This window comes from Coregonus lavaretus (assembly GCF_964263955.1).
Source record: "Coregonus lavaretus genome assembly, chromosome: 13".
Taxonomy (NCBI): Eukaryota; Metazoa; Chordata; class Actinopteri; order Salmoniformes; family Salmonidae; genus Coregonus; species Coregonus lavaretus.
The window spans coordinates 27793140-27817620 of NC_140000.1; the positions used below are offsets into that span (position 1 = coordinate 27793140).

At 44.5% G+C, this 24481-nt stretch overlaps 3 protein-coding genes across 3 annotated transcripts in view; 2 read left to right on the forward strand and 1 right to left on the reverse strand.

Annotated features, from left to right (window-relative positions):
- LOC311139871 (nucleolar GTP-binding protein 2-like) overlaps positions 1-6768 on the forward strand; it is a 29654-nt gene extending 22886 nt beyond the window's left edge. Inside the window, exons 11-16 of the mRNA XM_084174861.1 lie at positions 255-413; positions 3566-3673; positions 4110-4612; positions 5160-5236; positions 5807-5889; positions 6069-6768. Coding sequence (XP_084030987.1) covers positions 255-413; positions 3566-3673; positions 4110-4612; positions 5160-5236; positions 5807-5889; positions 6069-6212 — 1074 coding nt within the window. The 3' untranslated portion in view covers positions 6213-6768. The remainder of the gene's footprint in view (positions 1-254; positions 414-3565; positions 3674-4109; positions 4613-5159; positions 5237-5806; positions 5890-6068) is intronic.
- Positions 6769-6827: 59 nt separating this feature from the next.
- On the reverse strand, positions 6828-16175 carry LOC311140008 (axonemal dynein light intermediate polypeptide 1; the record flags this gene model as incomplete). Its single annotated transcript, XM_084174982.1, has 6 exons — positions 6828-6884; positions 14276-14440; positions 14958-15136; positions 15379-15548; positions 15693-15829; positions 16095-16175. The coding sequence occupies 6 exons, from the start codon at positions 16173-16175 to the stop codon at positions 6828-6830; spliced, it is 789 nt and encodes a 262-aa protein (XP_084031108.1).
- Positions 16176-16540: 365 nt separating this feature from the next.
- LOC311140862 (smad nuclear-interacting protein 1-like) lies at positions 16541-23855 on the forward strand. The gene is made up of 4 exons (XM_084176135.1): positions 16541-16840; positions 21236-21359; positions 21515-22131; positions 22587-23855. The coding sequence occupies exons 1-4, from the start codon at positions 16680-16682 to the stop codon at positions 22837-22839; spliced, it is 1155 nt and encodes a 384-aa protein (XP_084032261.1). The 5' UTR covers positions 16541-16679; the 3' UTR covers positions 22840-23855.
- The last annotated feature ends 626 nt before the right edge of the window (positions 23856-24481 follow it).

Below are 24481 nucleotides of genomic sequence, written 5' to 3' on the forward strand. Positions count from 1 at the left end.
GTGGATGCTACCATGATTACAGATAGTCCTGAATGAATAGTGAATAATGATAAGTGAGAAAGTTAGATGCAAAAATATCATACCCCCCTCCCATGTCATTGTAATGATGAGAGGTTAGCATGTCTTGGTGGTATATGTGTCTAACTTTCTCACTCATTATTTTTATACTTCCATGTCTAAACCTGTACCATTTCTAACCTAACAATTGTATGCCTCACTGCTGTTTCCCTGACGTGTCCTGTCCTGTTTCTCAGGTGCAAGTGGAGAAGATCCGTAACCCGGAGGAGCACATTCCGGCGGTGCTAGAGCGGGCCAAACCAGAGTACATCCAGAAGACGTACCGCATCCCCACCTGGAGCTCCCCAGAGGACTTCCTGGAGAAACTGGCAATGCGCATGGGCAAACTCCTCAAGGTCAGGGCCTGGGTCATATTAATTAGTGCACACTGTAGCAATTTCTTTACGGAAAACAAAGTGTTTGATATTGGACAAGCTCAGATAGTCCCTCACTGTTTTCAGTCAGTTTTCTCTCGTTTGGTACTTAATTAACATAACCCTGGAGTGTATCAATGGGGGCTGAAGTCACAGTCCAGGGTCATTGTCTGTAGCCTGTTGGTCGCCCCAGATCTGTTTGTGCTTCATAGCCAACTCCTATGGTTGTTGTTAGGCATTCTAATGGCCTTAGGGATTGGCAAGACGGCACAGATCTGAGACCACCAGGCTACATTGTCTGGGCTGCTTGTCTTCATTTCTGACCTCATCTTTCATCTGTCTGAATTAGCTTTATAACTGTTTGTGGTCAATGGAATTTGAATGTCACAATATACTTTAGTCCTGAAAGGTGTATGTTATCTTCAGGCTTTATCTGTGTATTTGACAAGCTGTAGGTCAGTGGTAAAAAATGATCTTCCGTAAACATAGTCTATGTTTTTGTATGTGACATTTCTTGATCAGTTTGAAATTCTACACTTGACCCTAATGCTTATTTGGAACCCATCATGCCAAGTAGCACATAAGGTCTACAGTTGAAATCGGAAGTTTACATACACCTTAGCCAAATACATTTAAACTCAGTTTTTCACAATTCCTGGCATTTAATCCTAGTAAAAATTCCCTGTCTTAGGTCTGTTAGGATCACCACTTTTTTTAAGAATGTGAAATGTCAGAATAGTAGTGGAGAGAATGATTTCTTTCAGCTTTTATTTATTTCATCACATTCCAAGTGGATCAGAAGTTTACATACACACAATTAGTATTTGGTAGCATTGCCTTTAAATTGTTTAACTTAGGTCAAACGTTTCAGGTAGCCTTCCACAAGCTTCCCACAATAAGTTGAATTTAATAAGAGTGAATTTTGGCCCATTCCTCCTGACAGAGCTGGTGTAACTAAGTCAGCCTCCTTGCTCGCACACGCTTTTTCAGTCCTGCCCACAAATGTTCTATAGGGTTGAGGTCAGGGCTTTGTGATGGCCACTCCAATACCTTGACTTTGTTGTCCTTAAGCCATTTTGCCACAACTTTGGAAGTATGCTTGGGGTCATTGTCCATTTGGAAGACCCATTTGTGACCAAGCTTTAACTTCCGGACTGATGTCTTGAGATGTTGCTTCAATATATCCACATAATTTTCCTTCCTCATGATGTCATCTATTTTGTGAAGTGCACCAGTCCCTCCTGCAGCAAAGCACCCCCACAGCATGATGCTGCCACCCCCGTGCTTCATGGTTGGGATGGTGTTGTTCGGCTTGCAAGGTACCCCCTTTTTCCTCCAAACATAACGATGGTCATTATGGAACAGTGGCTTCTTCCTTGCTGAGCGGCCTTTCAGGTTATGTCGATATGGCTGATGTTTTGGTCACTTTTGAATGCTGGCGGTGCTTTCACTCTAGTGGTAGCATGAGACGGAGTCTACAACCCACACAAGTGGCTCAGGTAGTGCAGCTCATCCAGGATGGCACATCAATGCGAGCTGTGGCAAGAAGGTTTGCTGTGTCTGTCAGCGTAGTGTCCAGAGCATGGAGGCGCTACCAGGAGACAGGCCAGTACATCAGGAGATGTGGAGGAGGCCATAGGAGGGCAACAACCCAGCAGCAGGACCGCTTCCTCCGCCTTTGTGCAAGGAGGAGCAGGAGGAGCACTGCCAGAGCCCTGCAAAATGACCTCCAGCAGGCCACAAATGTGCATGTGTCTGCTCAAACGGTCAGAAACAGACTCCATGAGGGTGGTATGAGGGCCCGACATCCACAGGTGGGGGTTGTGCTTACAGCCCAACACCGTGCAGGACGTTTGGCATTTGCCAGAGAACACCAAGATTGGCAAATTCGCCACTGGCACCCTGTGCTCTTCACAGATGAAAGCAGGTTCACACTGAGCACATGTGACAGACGTGACAGAGTCTGGAGACGCCGTGGAGAACGTTCTGCTGCCTGCAACATCTTCCGGTTTGGCGGTGGGTCAGTCATGGTGTGGGGTGGCATTTCTTTGGGGGGCCGCACAGCCCTCCATGTGCTCGCCAGAGGTAGCCTGACTGCCATTAGGTACCGAGATGAGATCCTCAGACCCCTTGTGAGACCATCTGCTGGTGCGGTTGGCTCTGGGTTCCTCCTAATGCAAGACAATGCTAGACCTCATGTGGCTGGAGTGTGTCAGCAGTTCCTGCAAGAGGAAGGCATTGATGCTATGGACTGGCCCGCCCGTTCCCCAGACCTGAATCCAATTGAGCACATCTGGGACATCATGTCTCGCTCCATCCACCAATGCCACGTTGCACCACAGACTGTCCAGGAGTTGGCAGATGCTTTAGTCCAGGTCTAGGAGGAGATCCCTCAGGAGACCATCCGCCACCTCATCAGGAGCATGCCCAGGCATTGTAGGGAGGTCATACAGGCACGTGGAGGCCACACACACTACTGAGCCTCATTTTGACTTGTTTTAAGGAAATTACATCAAAGTTGGATCAGCCTGTAGTGTGGTTTTCCACTTAAATTTTGAGGGTGACTCCAAATCCAGACCTCCATGGGTTGATAAATTTGATTTCCATTGATAATTTTTGTGTGATTTTGTTGTCAGCACATTCAACTATGTAAAGAAAAAAGTATTTAATAAGATTATTTCATTCATTCAGATCTAGGATGTGTTGTTTAAGTGTTCCTTTATTTTTTTGAGCAGTGTACATCCACAGGTACATCTCCAATTGACAAATGATGTCAATTAGCCTATCAGAAGCTTCTAAAGCCATGACATCATTTTCTGGAATTTTCCAAGCTGTTTAAAGGCACAGTCAACTTAGTGTATGTAAACTTCAGACCCACTGGAATTGTGATACAGTGAATTATAAGTGAAATAATCTGTCTGTAAACAATTGTTGCATGCACAAAGTAGATGTCCTAACCAACTTGCCAAAACTATAGTTAGTTAACAAGAAATGTGTGGAGTGGTTGAAAAACAAGTTTTAATGACTCCAACCTAAGTGTGTGTAAACTTCCGACTTCAACTGTATATAAGGACCCTCCATTTATTCCTACTTTATTTTATTCTCATGTTTCCCTAATGCATTATCTGTGGCAGGGGGGTGAGCCAGACCTTCCCTGTGTCTCCAAGATGGTGCTGAACGACTGGCAGAGAGGACGCATCCCCTTCTTCGTAAAACCCCCTGGTTGTGAGGGAGAGCATGAGGTGAGAGGTGGACAAACGGCTGCAATAAAACCCTCTGTCTCGCATACCAAAACAAAAAGACATTCCCAACAGTAATGTTAGCACATGCTCTGGTTATAGTCTGCCACCCTCTGGCTAAATGTAAAATATCATCACATGCATTGCCAAGATTGGGCAAGAGTGCATGCTTGTATGGTCACATTGACTGACTTTGCTCAAGTTGTTTTTATTTGATAAGTAAAAATAGATATAAAGCTGCTCAAGCCGGGGACAACAATGCATACATTAAAATGATTGAGGCTAAAACCCAAAGTCTTATTTCCGTTATGGTCCTCTCAGGTGAGCAACAAGATGGCATTGTTTTTAAATCCATGCAAATGAATGTGCTAGTGCGCACTTCAGAAGAATCGGAACCTAGCCATGATTATGAAAGCTGTACTGACTGGTGTGTTTTCAGGGCAAGGAGAAACTCCCAGTGGAGGGGGCACCAGAAGGTACAGAGCGTGTACAGGAAGGAGCAGCAACAGAGGAGCAGAGCGAGGAGGTGGTGGCTGCAGTGTCGGCCGAGCAGGAGGCCCAGCAGCAGCAGAAACACAAACATGAGCAGGTGCAGAAGATCCTCTCCAACGTCCGGCAGAACTTCGGTAAGATCAATGTGGCGCCCGAGTTCAACGACGATGACCTGGCGCCCGTGGAGAACGACAACCTAGTTTTCTCGGACCTGTCCGGCTCGGACGTGGAGAAGGATAGCGAAGATGAGGAAGAGGAAAATGAAGAGCAGGGGGATGGGGAGACAGCAGCTGGAGACGCTGAGGCCTCCGCCACCACCCCAGCCGGTCAGCCTGCCAAGGTGGAGGAAAAAAAGAGTTCACGTGAGACGATCCGCGAGCTGGATGGGAAGATTGCAAAGTACAAGCAGTTCCTGGACCGGGCCAGACTCAAGCGCTTCTCCGCCATCCGGTTTGTCTTATTCTTCTCAGTTCTCCCCACCACTTATCATTTCAGTCTTGTTTTGAAGATGTGGGCTTATAAAATGATAAAGCACATCAACCCCAGAGCTTGTCCAAAAGACGGGCATAGATCTGGCCCAAATGGCACCCTATTCCCTATATAGTGCACCAAAAGTAGTGCTCTATGTAGGAAATAGGGTGCCATTTGAGATGAAGTCCTAGAGAGAGAGATGAAGGGTGACTGGGTCCTTTGAGGTGAAACATGCCACGTTTTCCACTGTCCAGGCAACTGGGGATTGGCAGCTGCTCATACCGTTCTGTCTGATCGATGGGGTTTTCATCACCATTTATGTCACGTTGTTTCGCACACTCACCCACCGTCTCTCTCGCTGGTGAACTTTAGCTCAATCCCTCGCTCAACAATGTCAAATAAGAGTCGTCTGCGGCCAATTTGCTTTCCATTGTCGGCTCAGTGAATTCCAACGGGACTGTCTGGATGTGTAGGAAGTAATGAGATGATATGTGACGTCTCTTTCTACTTTTTTTTTTTTTTACAGGATTCCGAAGGCACTCTCTGACAAAGTGCTCACAGACATGAAAGTGAAGCAGGCGGCGAATAAACCACAACCTAAAGGTAACAACTTCATTTCAACTTGTGATTTTCCTTGGTGTGCTTATGGCCAACCTGACATCTCAAATGCAGGGGTTAAAGTTCTGTCACTGTGATGGATTTCTGTCGTATGGATTCTTTTTTGTTATATTTCCAATTGAAAAGGACTGGAATTGGTAAAACTTGCAGTTTAATACATGTACAAAATGATCTTCTTTTCCTAAAAGCATGATGGTCATTACTTTTTTTTTTTACATGAAAGGGGAGGTTAACTTGGCTCTGCAGACAATCAATCTGAGATCGACTTAAGTTTCAGTCATGTTTTTTTTGTTGTTGCTTTAACCCCGGTAAATGTATTCCATCTAAAATGAAAGGGCACCTTCCTTTACACAAAATACACAGACTTTACAAGTCTTCATGGGTAGCAGCAGATAAAATATATCATTGGAGTAGATATTTGGCCAAAGACCACTGTCAAACTGAAACCAAACAAGCAATCATACCATAAAAATAGAATGGGAATGTCCTATTAACTGATTTAGTAATTCCATGCCTATGGGTCATCCACTTACTGGCCAACCATTTGTTCCTCAGCCGTAACACAGGTCGGCAAGAAGAGGAAAATCGAGGAGGCGGAGGAGCCAACGCGTCCACACAGAAGTCTAACATCCAAGCAGGTACTGCGTGTTCCCTTACCCGCTGTTTGACGTCAAACAGACCCATCTATCTAGACTGGATGCCTCCGATGGATGGCCGCTCACCTACCGCTAATGTTAATGGAATGAAGGAAGGCACTGTTCTTCCTCAGGCTTCAATCTCACTCATTTGTCTTCTTTATCTCCCTCTCTCTCTGCAGAGGAGAGCAGCGGATCGTGCTCAGAAGGTGAAGAAAGTTGGAACACGCTATTACAAAACACACAATGTCAAGAACAAGAACAAGAACAGAAAGATTCCTACGGCGCCCAGTGAGGGCAAGAAAGCCAAGAGATTGAAGCGCTAGTCTGGGGTCCAAGAGACCAAACTGGGACATTTTCTAATAAGTCCTTATTTTAATGACCCTGTCATTGTAATTAATTGTTTGAAGGTGTCTTGGTACCTACCCTTGGTATCTTGATGGAAAGTGATTTGGGTGAGGGGGCATTGAGTGCATTAGGTTCTTATTAATCTCTTAATCAAGTGAATCACTTGATGCATTAACCTGATCCTGAGTGACCTTCAACGAAGTGACACAATCACTGTTGCGTCAAACTATTACTTAAACTTATATGGAGCTTCACTGCGAAGTGAAAGGCTGAGTGTCATCCTTTCACTTCGCAGTGCAAAGCCTGGGTGCCAGTCTGTTTTCGTTCTTTTGCTAACTCCTTATGGAACTGTCAAATTTGGCATGACAATTCCATGAGTTGGCAAGAGAGCAGAAACTCATTGGCACCCAGGTTATGTACTGCACTTTTGAAAAAAACATCTTCAAATCTACAATGTCATACCATAAAAAATAATATGAACAGAAATGATTTGAGTTGTTTTGTTCTGCTATAGAAACGCAAGGCTTTATCTTTGAAGTAGACTTTTATTATATAATGCTGTGTCGGACCATCTGAAATCTGCCGCTTACAGATCACTTGTGGAATGAAGTGGTCACTTTTTTTGGGGCAATGATCCCCTCCAGCTGGGCCTGTAAAGGATAAGAAATTTAAATGTTAAAAATATCTATCAAATATACACTATATATGCCATGCAATCTCCAAAAACAACACATTGGCAGTAGAATGCCCTTACTGAAGAGCTCAGTGACTTTCAATGTGGCACCGTCATAGGATGCCACCTTTCCAAGAAGTCAGTTCATCAAATTCCTGCCCTGCTAGAGCTGCCCCGGTCAACTAAGTGCTGTTATTGTTAAGTAGAAACTTCTAGGAGCAACAACGGCTCAGCCGCAAAGTGGTAGGCCACACAAGCTCACAGAACGAGACCGCCGAGTGCTGACGCATGTAGTTCCAAACTGCTTCTGGAAGCAACTTCAGCACAAGAACTGTTCGTTGGGAGCTTCATGAAATGGGTTTTCCATGGCCAAGCAGCCAAGCGTCGGCTGGGGTGGTGTAAAGCTTACCACCATTGGACTCTCGAGCAGTGGAAACGTGTTCTCTGGAGTGATGAATCACATTTCACCAACAGATTAATCTGGGTTTGGCGAATGCCAGGAGAACGCTACCTGCCCGAATGCATAGTGCCAACTGTAGATTGGTGGAGGAGGAATAATGGTCTGGGGCTGTTTTTCATGGTTCGGGCTCGGCCCGTTCCAGTGAAGGGAAACCTTAACACTACAGCATACAATGACATTCTAGACGATTCTGTGCTTCCAACTTTGTGGCAACAGTTTGGGGAAGGCCCTTTCCTGTTTCAGCATGACAATGCCCCCGTGCACAAAGTGAGGTCCATACAGAAATGGTTTGTCGAGATCAGTGGGGAAGAACTTGACTGGCCCGCACAGAGCCCTGACCTCAACCCCATCAAACACCTTTGGGATTAATTGGAACGCTGACTGCGAGCCAGGCCTAATCGCCCAACATCAGTATCTGACCTCACTAATGCTCGTGGCTGAATGGAAGCAAGTCCCTGCAGCGATGTTCCAACAGCTAGTGGAAAAGAAGAGTGGAGGCTGTTATAGCAGCAAAGGGGGGACCTACTCCATATTAATGGCCATGATTTTTGGAATGAGCAGGTGTCTACATACTTTTGGTCATATAGTGTATTTATAAAGCGGAAATGTGGGATAAGTGTAATTATGATGACAAAATGGAATCTGCAGAGAAGTTTTCCAGCAATATCTGTACAGCTGTTGGCTGCATATTTTGAATAATATACATGTACACTACCAGTCAAAAGTTTGGACACACCTACTCATTCAAGGGGTTTTCTTTATTTTTACATTGTAGAATAATAGTGAAGACATAACTATGAAATAACAAATATGGATTCATGTAGTAACCAAAAGTGTTAAACAAATCAATGTTATATTTGAGATTCTTCAAATAGCCACCCTTTGCCTTGACAGCTTTGCACACTCTTGGCATTCTCTCAATGAGCTTCATGAGGTAGTCACCTGGAGTTCATTTCAATTAACAGGTGTGCCTTCTTAAAAGTTCATTTGTGGAATTTATTTCCGTCTTAATGCGTTTGAGGCAATCAGTTGTGTTGTGACAAGGTAGGGGGGGGGGGGTTATACAGAAGATAACCCTATTTGGTAAAAGACCAAGTCCATATTATGGCAAGAACAGCTCAAATAAGCAAAGAGAAACGACAGTCCATCATTACTTTAAGACATTAAGGTCAATCAATACGGAACATTTCAAGGACTTTGAAAGTTTCTTCAAGTGCAGTCGCAAAAACCATCAAGCGCTATGATGAAACTGGCTCTCATGAGGACTGCCACAGGAATGGAAGGCCCAGAGATACCTCTGCTGCAGAGGATAAGTTCATTAGTTACCAGCCTCAGAAATTGCAGCCCAAATAAATGCTTCACAGAGTTCAAGTAACAGACACATCTCAACATCATCTGTTCAGAGGGTACTGTGTGAATCAGGCCTTCATTTTAATTTTATTTTTTCACCTTTATTTAACCAGGTAAGCCAGTTGAGAACAAGTTCTCATTTACAACTGCGACCTGGCCAAGATAAAGCAAAGCAGTGCGATTAAAAACAACAACAGAGTTACATATGGGGTAAAATGAAACAATGTCAAAAATACAACAGAAAATATATATACAGTGTGTGCGAATGTAGTAAATTATGGAGGTAAGGCAATAAATAGGCCATAGTGCAAAATAGTTACAATTTCGTATAATACTGGAATGATAGATGTGCAAAAGATGATGTGCAAATAGAGATACTGGGGTGCAAATTAGCAAAATAAATAACAATATGGGGATGAGGTAGTTGGGTGGGCTAATTTCAGAAAGGCTGTGTACAGGTGCAGTGATCGGTAAGCTGCTCTGACAACTGATGTTTAAAGTTAGTGAGGGAGTCTCCAGCTTCAGAGATTTTTGCAGTTCGTTCCAGTCATTGGCAGCAGAGAACTGGAAGGAATGGCGGCCAAAGGAGGTCTTGGCTTTGGGGATGACCAGTGAGATATACCTGCTGGAGCGCAGACTACGGGTGGGTGTTGCTATGGTGACCAATGAGCTAAGATAAGGCGGGGATTTGCCTAGCAGTGATTTATAGATGACCTGGAGCCAGTGGGTTTGGCGACGAATATGTAGTGAGGGCCAGCCAACAAGAGCGTACAGGTCACAATGGTGGGTAGTATATGGGGCTTTGGTGACAAAACGGATGGCACTGTGATAGACTACATCCAATTTGCTGAGTAGGGTGTTGGAGGCTATTTTGTAAATGACATCGCCGAAGTCAAGGATCGGTAGGATAGTCAGTTTTACGAGGACATGTTTGGCAGCATGAGTGAAGGAGGCTTTGTTGCGAAATAGGAAGCCGATTCTAGATTTAACTTTGGATTGGAGATGCTTAATGTGAGTGTGGAAGGAGAGTTTACAGTCTAACCAGACACCTAGGTATTTGTAGTTGTCCACATACTCTAGGTCAGACCCGCCGAGAGTAGTGATTCTAGTTGGGTGTGCGGGTGCAAGCAGCGTTCGGTTGAAGAGCATGCATTTAGTTTTACTAGTGTTTAAGAGCAGTTGGAGGCTACGGAAGGAGTGTTGTATGGCATTGAAGCTCATTTGGAGGTTTGTTAACACAGTGTCCAATGAAGGGCCAGATGTATACAAAATGGTGTCGTCCGCATAGAGGTGGATCCGAGCGTCACCAGCAGCAAGAGCGACATCATTGATATACACAGAGAATAGAGTCGGCCCGAGAATTGAACCCTGTGGCACGCCCATAGAGACGGACAGAGGTCCAGACAACAGGCCCTCCGATTTGACACATTGAACTCTATCTGAGAAGTAGTTGGTGAATCAGGCGAGGCAGTCATTTGAGAAACCAAGGCTATTTAGTCTGCCAATAAGAATGCGGTGGTTGACAGAGTCGAAAGCCTGGGCCAGGTCGATGAAGACGGCTGCGCAGTACTGTCTTTTATCAATCGCGTTTATAATTTCGTTTAGGACCTTGGCTGATGTGCACCCATGACCAGCTCGGAAACCGGATTGCATAGCGGAGAAGGTACGGTGGGATTCGAAATGGTCGGTGATCTGTTTGTTAACTTGGCTTTCAAATACTTTCGAAAGGCAGGTCAGGATGGATATAGGTCTATAACAGTTAGGATCTAGAGTGTCACCCTCTTTGAAGAGGGGGATGACCGCGGCAGCTTTCCAATCTCTGGGGATCTCAGACGTTACGAAAGAGGTTCAACAGGCTAGTAATAGGGGTTGCGACAATTTCGGCGGCTAATTTTAGAAAGAAAGGGTCCAAATTGTCTAGCCCAGCTGATTTGTAGGGGTCCAGATTTTTTAGCTCTTTCAGAACATCAGCTGTCTGAATATGTGTGAAGGAGAAGCGGGGGGGCATGGGCAAGTTGCAGCGGAGGGTGCAGAGCTGGTGTCCGGGGTAGTGGTATCCAGGTGGAAAGCATGGCCAGCCGTAGCAAAATGCTTGTTGAAATTCTCGATTATCGTAGATTTATCGGTGGTGACAGTGTTTCCTAGCCTCAGTGCAGTTGGGAGGAGGTGCTCTTATTTTCCATGGACTTTACAGTGTCCCAAAACTTTTTGGAGTTAGTGCTACAGGATGCAAATTTCTGTTTGAAAAAGCTAGCCTTTGGTTTCCTAACTGATTGTGTATATTGGTTCCTGACTTCCCTGAAAAGTTGCATATCGCGGGGGCTGTTCGATGCTAATGCAGTACGCCACAGGATGTTTTTGTGCTGGTCAAGGGCAGTCAAGTCTGAGGAGAACCAGGGGCTACATCTGTTCTTAGTTCTGAGTTTTTTGAATGGGGCATGCTTATTTAAGATTGAGAGGAAAGCACTTTTAAAGAACAACCAGGCATCCTCTACTGACGGAATGAGGTCAATATCCATCCAGGATACCCGGGCCAGGTCAATTAGAAAGGCCTGCTCGCTAAAGTGTTTTAGGGAGCGTTTGACAGTGATGAGGGGTGGTTGTTTGATTGCGGACCCATTACGGACGCAGGCAATAAGGCAGTGATCGCTGAGATCCTGGTTGAAGACAGCGGAGGTGTATTTAGAGGGTAAATTTGTCAGGATGATATCTATGAGGGTGCCCATGTTTACAGATTTAGGGTTGTACCTGGTAGGTTCGTTGATCATTTGTGTGAGATTGAGGGCATCTAGTTTAGATTGTAGGTTGGCTGGGGTGTTAAGCATATCCCAGTTTAGGTCACCAAGCAGTACGAACTCTGAGGATAGATGGGGGGGCAATCAGTTCACATATGGTGTCCAGGGCACAGCTCGGGGCTGAGGGGGGTCTGTAGCAAGCGGCAACAGTGAGAGACTTATTTCTGGAAAGGTGGATTTTTAGCAGTAGAAGCTCAAACTGTTTGGGCACAGACCTGGATAGTACGATAGAGCTCTGCAGGCTATCTCTACAGTAGATTGCAACCCCACCCCCTTTGGCAGTTCTATCGAGACGGAAAATGTTGTAGTTGGGGATGGAAATCTCTGCATTTTTGGTGGCCTTCCTAAGCCAGAATTCAGACACTGCTAGAACATCAGGGTTGGCGGAGTGTGCTAGTGCAGTGAATAACTCAAACTTAGGAAGGATTCATGGTCGAATTGCTGCAAAGAAACCACTACTAAAGGACACCAATACGAAGAAGAGACCTGCTTGGGCTAAGAATCACAAGCAATGGACATTAGACCGGTGGAAATGTGTCTTTTGGTCTGGAGTCCAAATTTGAGATTTTTGGTTCCAACCGCCTTGTCTTTGTGAGACGGGGTGTGGGTGAACAGATGATCTCCGCATGTGTTCTGCAGCGATACGGCATCCCATCTGGTTTGGGCTTAGTGGAACTATCATTTATTTTTCAACAGGACAATGACCCAACACACCTCCAGGCTGTGTAAGGCCTATTTTACCAAGAAGGAGCGTGATGGAGTGCTGCATCAGATGACCTGGCCTCCACAATCCCCCGACCTCAACCCAATTGAGATGGTTTGGGATGAGTCGGATGGCGGAGTGAAGGAAAGGCAGCCTACAAGTGCTAAGCATATGTGGGAACTCTTTCAAGACCTTTGGAAAAGCATTCCAGGTGAAGCTGGTTGAGAGAATGCCAAGAGTGTGCAAAGCTGTCATCAAGGCAAAGTGTGGCTATTTGAAGAATCTCAAATATAAAATATTTTGATTTGTTTAACACTTCTTTGGTTACTACATGATTCCATATGTGTTATTTCATAGTTGATGTCATCACTATTATTCTACAATGTAGAAAATAGTTTTAAAAAATAAAAACCTTGAATGAGTTTGTGTCCAAACTTTTGACTGGTACTGTATACTGAACAAAGTATAAATGCAACATGCAACAATTTCAAAGATTTTACTGAGTTACAGTTCATATAAGGAAATCAGTCAATTGACATTAATTTGGCCCTACGCTATGGATTTCACATGACTGGGAAAACAGATATGCATCTGTTGGTCACAGTTACCTTTTTTTTTTTAAAGGTAGGGGCGTGGATCAGAAAACCAGTCAGTATCTGGTGTGACCACCATTTGCCTTATGCAGCACGACACATCTCCTTCGCATAGAGTTGATCAGGCTGTTGATTGTGGCCTGTGGAATGTTGTCCCACTCCTCTTCAATGGCTGGGTGAAGTTGCTGGATATTGACATGAACTGGAACACGCTGTCGTACATGACGATCCAGAGCATCCCAAACATGCTCAATGGGTGACATGTCTGGTGAGTATGCAGGCCATGGAAGAAATGGGACATTTTCAGCTTCCAGGAATAGTGTACAGATCCTTGTGACATGGGGCCGTGCATTATCATGCTGAAATGTGAGGTGATAGCGGCGGATGAATGCCACGACAATGGGCCTCAGGATCACGTCACGTTATCTCTGTGCATTCAAATTGCCATCAATAAAATGCAATTGTGTTTGTTGTCCGTATCTTATGCCTGCCCATACCATAATCCCACCGCCACCATGAGGCACTCTATTCACAACGTTGACATCAGCAAATCACTCGCCCACACAATGCCATACACGCTGTTTGCCATCGGCCTGGTACAGTTGAAACGGGGATTAATCTGTGAAGCGCACCCTTCTCCAGCGTGCCAGTGGCCATCAAAGGTGAGCATTTGTCCACTGAAGTCCGTTACGACGCCGAACTGCAGTCAGGTCAAGACCCTTGTGAGGACAACGAGCACGCAGAGAAGCTGACAGTTTGTGCAGAAATGATTTGCTTGTGCAAACCCACAGTGTCATCAGCTGTCCGGTTGGGCTGGTTTCAGAAGATCCCGCAGGTGAAGAAGCCCAGCCGGATGTGGAGGTCCTAGGCTGGCGTGGTTACACGTGGTCTGTTGTTGAGCCGGTTGGACTTACTGCCAAATTCTCTAAAATGACGGAGTTGGCTTATGGTAGAGAAATTAATATTCAATTCTCTGGCAACAGCTCTGGTGGACATTCTTGTAGTCAGCATGCCAATTGCACGCTCCCTCAAACGTTTTGACATCTGTGGCATTGTGTTGTGACAAAACTGCACATTTTAGAGTGGTCTTTTATTGTCCCCAGTACAAGTTGCACCTGTGCAATGATCATGCTACTTATTCAACTTCTTGATATGCCACACCTGTCAGCTGGATGGATTATCTTGGCAAAGGAGAAATGCTCACTAACAGGGATGTAAACAAATTTGTGCACAACATTTGAGAGAAATACGCTTTTTGTGCGTGTGGAAAATGTCTGGGATAATTTATTTCAGCTCATGAAACATGGGATCAACACTTTTGATGTTGCGTTTATAGTTTTGTTAAGTATATTTCAAATGACATCAATTGATTGATTTAATTTGAAAGAGTTTCTATAAGTTATTTGGCGCGACAATGCCCATAGGAGTTGGCAAGTTCGCACAGTGATGATGACTGAGCGCATTTACCTTGAGCTGCTGGTTGGTCCTCTTCAGGAACTGAATCTCCTCTGTGTGTTTTTTCTCCTCCACCTGCCGTCTCTCAGTCTCCCTCTTCTCGATGGCCTCACACTTGGCCTTCTGCTCGTTAACCTGTCTCTCCAGGTCCCGCTTCTCGTTCTGCAAATCGGAGATCTACACAAGTAGATGCAAATAAAATTCACTTTCGGGTAATAAAGGTTTTTAATCATTCAATGGTGCAGCAGTCCATTCACTTGGATTGTTTCTCCTCATTCACTATCTTTAGCTTTATCTGTGAGATGAAGTGGTAAAAGCTGAGTGTTCTCTGACGTCATGGGCTGGGCTTAGACAGGCAGCCTAATTCTGATCTTTCTTTTCACTAATTGGTCTTTTGACCAATCAGATCAACTCTGAAAAAGATCTGTGAAAAGATTATGTGATTGGTCAAAAGACCAATTAGTGGTAAAAAAATAACAGAATTGGGCTGCCTGTGTAAATGCAGCCAAGAGGGTTAGAAAGATGGTGCCCTCTGCTGGTCTACACTAGCTTGGTCGCTTGAAAAGTTTCCCAGTGACACTGCAGACAGGTCAAGCATTCTGAATGTAGAGGTTAATCTACAATGATGCAAAGGTCGGAAAATGCTCTTTTTTTTTTGAAAAGTGTCATGTTTGTTTGTGTCCCATTTCCTTACTCTCTTCTCCATGTCAGATTTGCCCTGCTCGGCCTGCAGGGCTTTTCTCATGCCAAAGGCCACACTGCTCTCGTACAGTGTCTGGTAAGCAGCAATGGTCATACGGATTTCGTCTCGCACACGCAACAACAGCAGTCCTCTCTCAGCACAGTTGATGGTTACCTGTCTGATCAACTCATCTACAGACAATCAATGGGATAGAGTTTTAAACACAGAAACTCACAATACAACATTCTTTAGGGCCAGTTTCCCGGACACAGATTAAACCCAGTGAAATAGCTTTTTAGTTCAGGACCAGGTTTAGGCTAGCCTAATCTAGTTCCTCCTGGAAACTGGCCCGGCTTTAGGATTTGCATCCAACACACTTTTCTACTATTACTACCATCCTTGCATCTCATATTTCCTTCCCCTCTCTCCTTACCGAAGCACTGGGAGTAGAGCTCCCTGCGGACTGGGCAGATGCCTGTCTCCCTGGCCTGTCTTTGCTGCAGCTTCAGATCCAGCTGCTCCTGTAGGTGTACCACATCCATGCGGGTACACGGCGTGCTGGACACCTGCTGCACCCACAGCTGGTTGGTCTCCATCCATTCCCTGTAACAGTGGTAGAACTCAGATTAACCCAGGGTTGCCAGATTTCAGGTTTTGCAAAACCGGGAATATTGGTTAATTTCCCTAAGGGGAAGAAATAGGGAGAAGGGTGTTTATTAGTGAAGATGTGAGCGTGTCATGTCATACCTGGGTGGTAGTATGGCATTGAGGATCTCCTCGGTTTGCTGTTTGTTGGCATCGGCTGAGGGGATCTTGGGTTTGGGTGGAGGTGGCACAGGGCCAGTCATGGCAGGCTGTGGTGGGGCCACTTTCAGAGGCCGTGCCTGAATTTGCAGTACACATCATTTAGATTAGAAGAACATCCATCTTCAGCCAATTTGATGTTGAAAAAAGCAAAGACAATTGTTTGACCTCTCACAGCTCACTAGGAACATTGCAGGAACATTGGCATGACATTGATTTCAAAGTAATGACAGTGCACGTAATGTATGTTAGATACCACTAGATGGATACATTTAGCTACCTATAGCTACTGTAACTAACGTTAGCAGCCAGCATTCAAAAAGTATTTTGTTAACATTATCGTACCTTTGGTGACTTCTTTTCTGTGTTTCTGCTCACCAAGACTGGGTTGTCATATTTCAGCAGAGAATCAGCTGGAGGAATCATTGTGATACTTTAATTACACTACACATAAAAAACGTGGTTTGTTGTAGCAAGTAATGTCTCAAGGAATGTATGTGTTGTTGAAATGTGAATTGAAGACTTAACTGTTTATTTTTACCATGGCAACTTAATTCCATGCACTACTCACTAACCTCTCCGAGCTGCTCGAAGGCATGATTCAGAGTTGTTTCAAACCTTTGATGCTATGAAATGGGGAACAAAAATTAAGTACATACATTTAATTTAATTATAACATTTTGTAGGTGCATGACCTTATTAAAAAGATGATAGAATAGGTATGCAATATTACAGCGGAACTAAGTGAAGTAGTCCATGGTCACGGTGAAAAATATTTCCAGCGTTCTGCCGGAAGCGGAAACACGTTTTCTTGAGCACAATAGAAAACTTTCTCAGCGTTTTCAGTGGAGTTTGTTGTTCACTTTTTATACATATTTATTCGCTATGAACTTGATTTAGTCGATTTACAAATATTGGTTAAGTTTCATAATGGATAAAGAGAGACGGCATAAAAGAGTGGAATCCCCGGTGCGGGAGTCAAAACCGAAAATCAAACATGAGAAACTCAGCCCTGCTAGGCCACAGAGATCACGCCGCTCGAGTTCGGGGTCCAACGGCAGCCCACCGCCGCAGAGGAGACGAACGAGCAGGTAGCCTGATTTCATGGGTGTATGGTATTGTAGCTAGCGAGCACAAATTACACAGCAGGGTTGCAAGGCCATGATGTTACACAATATCAATAATAGCAACTAGCTAGCCACTAAGCTAACGATTTAGCTAGCTAGCTAGTAGGCTTTATTGTTATGCTTTAGTCGTGTAACGTTAACGTCAGTCCTCAATTAGCCATTGATCATGACTGTTCCATTACATTACACATAAGTCATTGGAAGAAGGCGTCTTCTGTACGTGGGAGTTTTGTTAAGAGTACCGACGCGCAATCTGAACATTAACACGCGTTAATGTTTAGATTACGCTTCGGTGCTTTGGAAGCATAAGGACCTTATATTTCGTAGCATATAATTTAAAAAAACAAAAGGTTAAATTGATACACGCCTTGATAGAGATAAGGTTAGTGTTCCCACACGGAAATATCTCTGTTACAGCGCTTGTTGACGGAAGACAAGAGGCGACCGACCACCTGTACTAATTAGCTATCTAGCTAACATGCTCCATTCCAACACCTGTGTGTAAGCGTAACTCGGGAAGTGTAGCTGAAGTGTAGTTTCATCTGATGGAGGCACCCATAGCTGAATGGATCTGCAAAACTGTTAGAGTAAGTGTATTCTTTTATTTCTCGATGATGATAGATAAGTGGCATATGTTTCGAATGACATATGGCAAGCGATGATTGTTGACGTTTCTAAACATTAAAATGGTGTCAGGATTGTAGTTCACATGAGGTAGTCGTGGGCAAAGTAAATGACTGAAAACTGTAGGGAGAAGGCAGAATGTCGCTTAGTTTTACCTCAATTAGCTAGCTAAGTCTTATTTGTTAGTTGACTGGAAAGTGATAGCTAGCTAGAATTCAAATAACATTTTATTTGTCACATGCGCAGAATACAACTGGAGACTTTACCGTCAAATGCTTGCTTATGAGCCCTTCCAAATGATGCAAAATAGTAACAAGGAATACATTTTAGTCATTTAGCAGACGCTCTTATCCAGAGCGATTTACAGGAGCAATTAGGGTTAAGTGCCTTGCTCAAGGGCACATTGACAGATTTTTCACCTAGTCGCCTCGGGGATTAGAACCAGCGACCATTCGGTTACTGGCACAACACTCTTAACCACTAAGCTACCTGCCGCCCACAAGAATGGAGCTACAGTAACCTGTACCCCACACATTGACCCCTGTATATAGCCTCATTATTGTTATTTGATTTTATTGTATTTAAAAAAAAATTTTTACTTTAGTTTATTTAGTAAATAATTTCTTAACTACATTGTTGGTTAAGGGCTTGTAAGGAAACATTTCACGGTAAGGTCTACACCTGTTGTATTCTGCGCATGTGACGTGATTTGATTTGACAGTATATACAGCGAGTACCAGGTCAATGTGCATAGGTACGAGCTAAATGAGGTAGATATGCACATGAAGGCAGGGTAAAGTCACTAGGCTATCAGGATAGATAATTATAAGAGTAAAATAAAGAACAGAGTAGCAGCAGCAAATGATGAGTGTAAAAGTGTGTCCGTGTGTGTGTAATGTGTATGTGTGTTTGTGTTGTCGGTGTGTGTGTGTGCATATGTGGGTGTGTCAGTGTAGTGTATATGAGTGAGTGTGTATATGTAGTCTAGTGAGTGTGTGTAGGGTCAGTGCAAGATAGTCAATGCAGATAGTTCTGGTACCATTAACTCCCTATTTAGCAGTCTTATGGCTTGGGGGTAGAAGCTGTCTCAGAGCCTGTTGGTCTGAGAGCCGATGCTCCGGACGGTAGCAGAGTGAATAGTCTATGGCTTGGGTGGCTGGAGTCTTTGGCAATTTTTGGGGCTTTCCTCTGACAGTGATGTACTGGGCTGTCCGCACCACCCTCTGAAGTGCTTTGCGGTCAAGGGCGGTGCATTTGCCATACCAAGCGGTGATTCAGCCTATCAAGATGCTCTTGATTGTGCAGCTGTATAACTTTTTGAGAATCCGAGGGCCCATGCCAAATCCTTTCAGCCTCCTGAGGGGGAAGAGGTGCTGCCGTGCCCTCTTCACGACTGGGGGGTGTGTGTGGACCATGTTAAGTCCTTAGTGATGCGAACACCAAGGAACTACAGCCTCGTCAATGTAGATGGGGGCATGCTCTCCCCTTTTTCTCCGATAGTCCACAATCTGCTCCTTGGTCTCACTGACGTTGAGGTTGTTTTCCTCAAGCAAACTTGATGATGATGTTGCAGACGTGAGCGGCCACGCAGCTGCATGGGTAAACAGGCAGTACAGGAGGGGACTAAGCACACACCCCTTAGGGGTCCTCCGTGTTGAGGGTCAGCATGGCGGAGGTGTTGTTGCCTACCCTCACCACCTGGGGATCCAGTTGTAAAGGTAGGGGTTCAGTCCCTGGGTCCCCTAGCTTGATGAGCTTGGAAGGGACTATGGTGTTGAACGCTGAGCTGTAGTCTATGAAAAGCATTCTCGCATAGTTATTTCCCCTCTTGTCCAGGTGGGAGAGGGCAGTGTGAAGTGCAATTGAGATTGCGTCACCTGTGGATATGTTGCGGCGGTATGCGAATTGGAGTGGGTCTAGGGTGTGTGGGATGATGTGTGTCATGACCAGCATTTCAAAGCACTTCATAATTACAAATGTGATTGCTACAGGGTGATAGTCATTTAGGCAGGCTACCTTGGAGCTCTTGGGAGCAGGGACAATGGTAGTCCGCTTGAAACATGTTGGGGTTACAGACTGGGACAAGGAGATATTGAAAATGTCTGTGAAGACACTGCCAGCTGGTCTGTGCATGCTTTGGGAATGCGCCCTGGTATTCAGGCCTTGTGCTTGTTAATCTGTTTTAAACATTTTGCTCACATCGGCCACGAAGAGCGATATCACACAGTCATCCGGTTTTGTTTGATAAAATCTGTTTTTATATTCAAATGTAGGAACTGGGTTCTACAGTTTGAACCCCTGCTGTCTCTGTCTCCACACCCACCCTGCCCGGCCATCTAGATGTGTGAAAGTTAGTGTATAAGCTAATGATCCATCATGTATGACATTCCTGGGAGTGTGTAAACTGACATTTTGTATTACCATATCATTTTTGTATGTTCTCTATAGTTATGTACTTGAAAATGTATCAATTGACCAATTCGGCACATTTGCGCAGACTTGATACAAAATAGTCCAGTATTGCAATGCTTCATTGGATCAATCTGAAACTTTGCGCACACGCTGCTGCCATCTAGTGGCCAAAATCTAAATGTTGCCTAAATTGCAATATTATATTCTGGCCTTTCTCTTGCATTTCAATGATGGAACAAAAAAAAAAATAGAAAACGCATGTTTTTTTGTTTGTATTATCTTTTATCAGATCTAATGTGTTATATTCTCCTACATTAATTTCACATTACAACAAACTTCAAAGTGTTTCCTTTCAAATGGTATCAAGAATATGCATATCCTTGTTTCAGGTCCTGAGCTACAGGCAGTTAGATTTGGGTATGTCATTTTAGGCGAAAATTGAAAAAAAGGGTCCGATCCTTAAGAGGTTAAACCACATCAGGAGACTACTTTTGAGGTCTGGAAAAAAATACATGTTGGGGGAGGGTGTAGTTGCCCTTCAATTCAAATGCACACCTAGCAAGAGCCAGTTGTTTGGCTAGCGGTGTTTCTGTACCGTACAGTGTAGCCTAAATGTGATGCCAGAGTTTGCAAAACAAATGCTGACCCAATTGATGCATATCATTCTGCCAGGTAGGTCTACTTAGCAGTCCTAATTTAATTGGGAAGGTTTTTTTAGGAAAGCCTTTAGAAATGTTAATTCAAACAGAGCATGATGACTGAATTGCGCATCGCAAAGATTTAACCAAGACTTCGGACCAAACGTTTTAAATACCTGGTTTGCATACCCATTGTTGCCTTAGCTTTTACTGGTAGTTATCATAAGTTGAAACGTCTTCCCTACCGCTGTCTTTCTTCTGTGAGCTGCTCTACGCGACAACCAGTTGAGAGCTGCATGCTTTTGCTGCCCGACAGATTATATTCCTCTCAAAAGCTATGTGTGCGGTGCGTGTAATAAATCATGTTCATAACGAAGTAACAGCTTTGGGAATTTGTCTGTTTTTCAACAATTATATATCCTAGATTGAAAATAGCATTATTACAATATTATTTTCACTGGCCTAAGCAGGGCACTGACGTGGATGATTGACTGGCCCGAAGGGTTTCCAAAATCTCCCTAGGCCAGTGGCCATCCTGTATGTCGAGCCCTGCATTACAAATGATTTGTCAGATGTCGCTCAGAGAAGAATCCAGTAGGAGCTGTCCGTAGTAGCTAGTTAGCCTTGGTGTTAAATTACTAAACTATTGGTTTTAAAGCCTTTCCTTGTTGATTTGATTGACTAGATCGCCACCAAGGACAAAAGGTCATTCGCCAGGTAGAAGGGCGTTGGGAAGACGAGACAGATCGCCCAAAAACACCGGCAGGAGCCGAAGCCCTACCCATGGTGCCGAAGTCAAAATAAAGCGGGTGATTCTGTCATTACTTATGAGTAAATGTAACAATTGGGGAAATGCATACATGTACAACTTTTAATGCAGCAAATGTATTCCGTAAATGATAACACTTTACCAACTAATTTTGACCCTGTGCTTGACTCTCCTGTCCCACTGTCTCCCCTACAGGAGCAGGATGACCACAGAGGTGCCGATGACCGGAGAAGGCGTGACCGCAACGATAAGCCAGAGCCCTCGGAGCCACCAGTGCGGCGAAGCAGGTGGGAGCAGGCTGACGGACCCAGAGAGTCTGACAGACCCAGGGAGCGAGAACGAGGAGAGAGGGAGAGGGGTGGAGGTGGGGGCAGGCCCAGAGACAGGGACTCCCGCTCTTTCCAGGAGCAGCAGGCCGAGAGACAGCAGCACGACAATCGACGACGGGACAACCGGCACCGGTTTGAGGAGAACGACGACGAGCGACAAGCTTTTGGACAAGGTACCCAAGAGGGGGGCGAGGGCGAAGTCAGCCCCCCAGTCGATAAAGAGAAGCCCAACTTTGAACTGTCTGGAGCGCTCACGGAAGATACCAACACATTCAGGGGGGAAGTGATCAAGTACAACGAGCCCCCAGAGGCTCGCATCCCCAAGCGCAGGTGGCGACTGTACCCCTTCAAGAACGATGAGCAGCTCCCGGTCATGTACGTCCACAGGCAGAGTGCCTACCTGATGGGGCGGCAGAGGAAGATTGCTGACATCCCAATCGACCACCCCTCCTGCTCCAAACAGCACGCAGTGTTCCAGTACAGGTGAGATCTGACAATCACTTGGATGCTCAAATCAGGCCCTCGGGATGCCATTAGTTTAGCTGCTAAGCCTTTGCAAATCAGCTGTGTATGTTTTGAAATTATGCCTTTTTCCCACTTACATAATTTCACAACATTTTGTTGAAGTCTGACACTTTTAACGTCTGGTTAATGTAGTTGTTTGTGATTTCAATCTCTAGGTCAGGGCTCTCCAACCCTGTTCCTGGAGAGCTACCCACCTGTAGGTTTTTGTTTCAACCCCAGTTGTAACTAACCTTATTCAGCTTATCAACCAGCTAATTACTAGAATCAGATGATTAGGGTTGGAGCGATAACCTCCAGGACGGTAGCTCTCCAGGAACAGGGTTGGACAGCCCTGCTCTTGGTTATGTAGTTCTGAGTTGGGACACTTTCAACCTCTGGGTAATGTAGTTCTTTCTGTGTCTGCTGATTTCCAGGCTGGTGGAGTTCACGCGTTCGGACGGAACTGGTGGGCGGCGGGTGAAGCCCTACATCATTGACCTAGGCTCGGGCAATGGCACCTACCTGAACAACCAGCGCATCGAGGCGCAGCGCTACTACGAGCTCAAGGAGAAGGACGTGCTCAAGTTTGGCTTCAGCAGCCGCGAGTACGTCCTGCTGCACGAGTTCTCCGACACAGCCGAGGTGGACGCCAGGGCGGAGGAAGACGACGAGGGCATGGACGAGTGAATACAGGACCTCGGAGCCTTTTCGAATAGTTGATTTATGCGTCCTTCCGTCCTACTTTCCTTTGAAGTAATCACATATCTTAATTGGTTGGATTGTTGAAAGTAATATGATGTTATTTAGTTGAACCTATTCAGTCACTTATAAATATGTGCTTACCTCAGGGAAACAAGGAAGGACATTTGCATTTTTTAAAGTATTCTAACAAGGCCATGGATTATCCCATCAAGTGTATTGTGGGAAAATAATGTTCTCACTAATGCCTACCACCTGTTGGCCATCATCTCCTTAAAAACACGAATGGAACAATGAACTGAACAGATGGCGTGTTGGGTTAAGCAGCTTTCGGGGTTAACAGAACAAATAAAAAAAGTGATAGGAGAAGTCTGTGTGGTCTCTATTTGGCGATCATAAAAACCTGCTTTAACCTGCAGTAACCAGTCTCAATACTCTCTATTCTCAGGACATTAGCGTAAGATCAGTAGTGTGGTTGATATTTCCCCCTATATCTGACTGCTTACGTTCAACACAAGTGCTCAATGCCAGAAATAAGTTACTTTACAAAAAATGATTTTGTTATTATATTTTTGGAATAGAATGTTGAATACAAAGTAAGTATATTGCTGAAGGCTAGCCTATGTCCAGACCTTCACTGTAAATACACTGGATGTATTGAATGTGAACGCTGGATTCATCATATAGTGTACTGTATTTGGGTTTGAGCGTTGCAAGTTGCAACAAGGAGTAAACAAAGCATATGTGTATATGTATCTGCTTTAAATGTGTGCTTGTGATGTAGGAAAAAAGTGTATCGCAGTGTATTCACGTTTACCCAGTCTTTACCACCGAGTTGACTGTAGGCTATGGAGGTTTTTGGAGTAAGATCATACCACACTGTACAGCAAAGCATGACTATTCCCTCTATAAAGACAATTTTGTTTTTTACTTTTTCGAACACCATCTACATTGTAGTTCCTTTTTAGATGTTTTGTATTGTACATAAAAGTTGTGAAAGACTATTAGTTTTGTTGATATTTGTTCATAGTTCAGGTTTAAATCTGCCATTCCTTTGATGGTTTACTGTATGTTCAAGTAAACCATCTTAACCATACAGTAAACCATCTTATCCATACAGTAAACCATCTTAACCATACAGTAAACCATCTTAACCATACAGTGATAAACCAGATGTAAGTGTGCAAGCACTACAAACTAATGTACCCAAAACTCAGATAACCACAGTTATTTCAGTTTTATTAGCCTCGCCTGCAGTCCTATGGCGTGCTGCTTTGTGGGAGTTATTGTTTTCTCATACATTTCTGTCATATCATCAGAAATAGTATCGAGTAGTCCCCTCAAACTCAACTCTGGACCTCGAAGCCAGTTACGCTGCATTTTTTCATTGTTCCCCTCTAATCAGGGACTGATTTAGACCTGGGACACCAGGTGTGTGCAATTAATTATCAGGTAGAACAGAAAACCAGCAGGCTGTGGACCTCGCAGGGTAAGAGTTGAGTTCCCCTGGCGGTTCTCAAAGTGGGGTCTACGGAGGTACTGCAGGTACTGCCAGATCAAAAAAATAAAGAATTGCATTTAAAAGAAAACCACATGAATATTACTAACCACAACAAATTAAACAAATTTT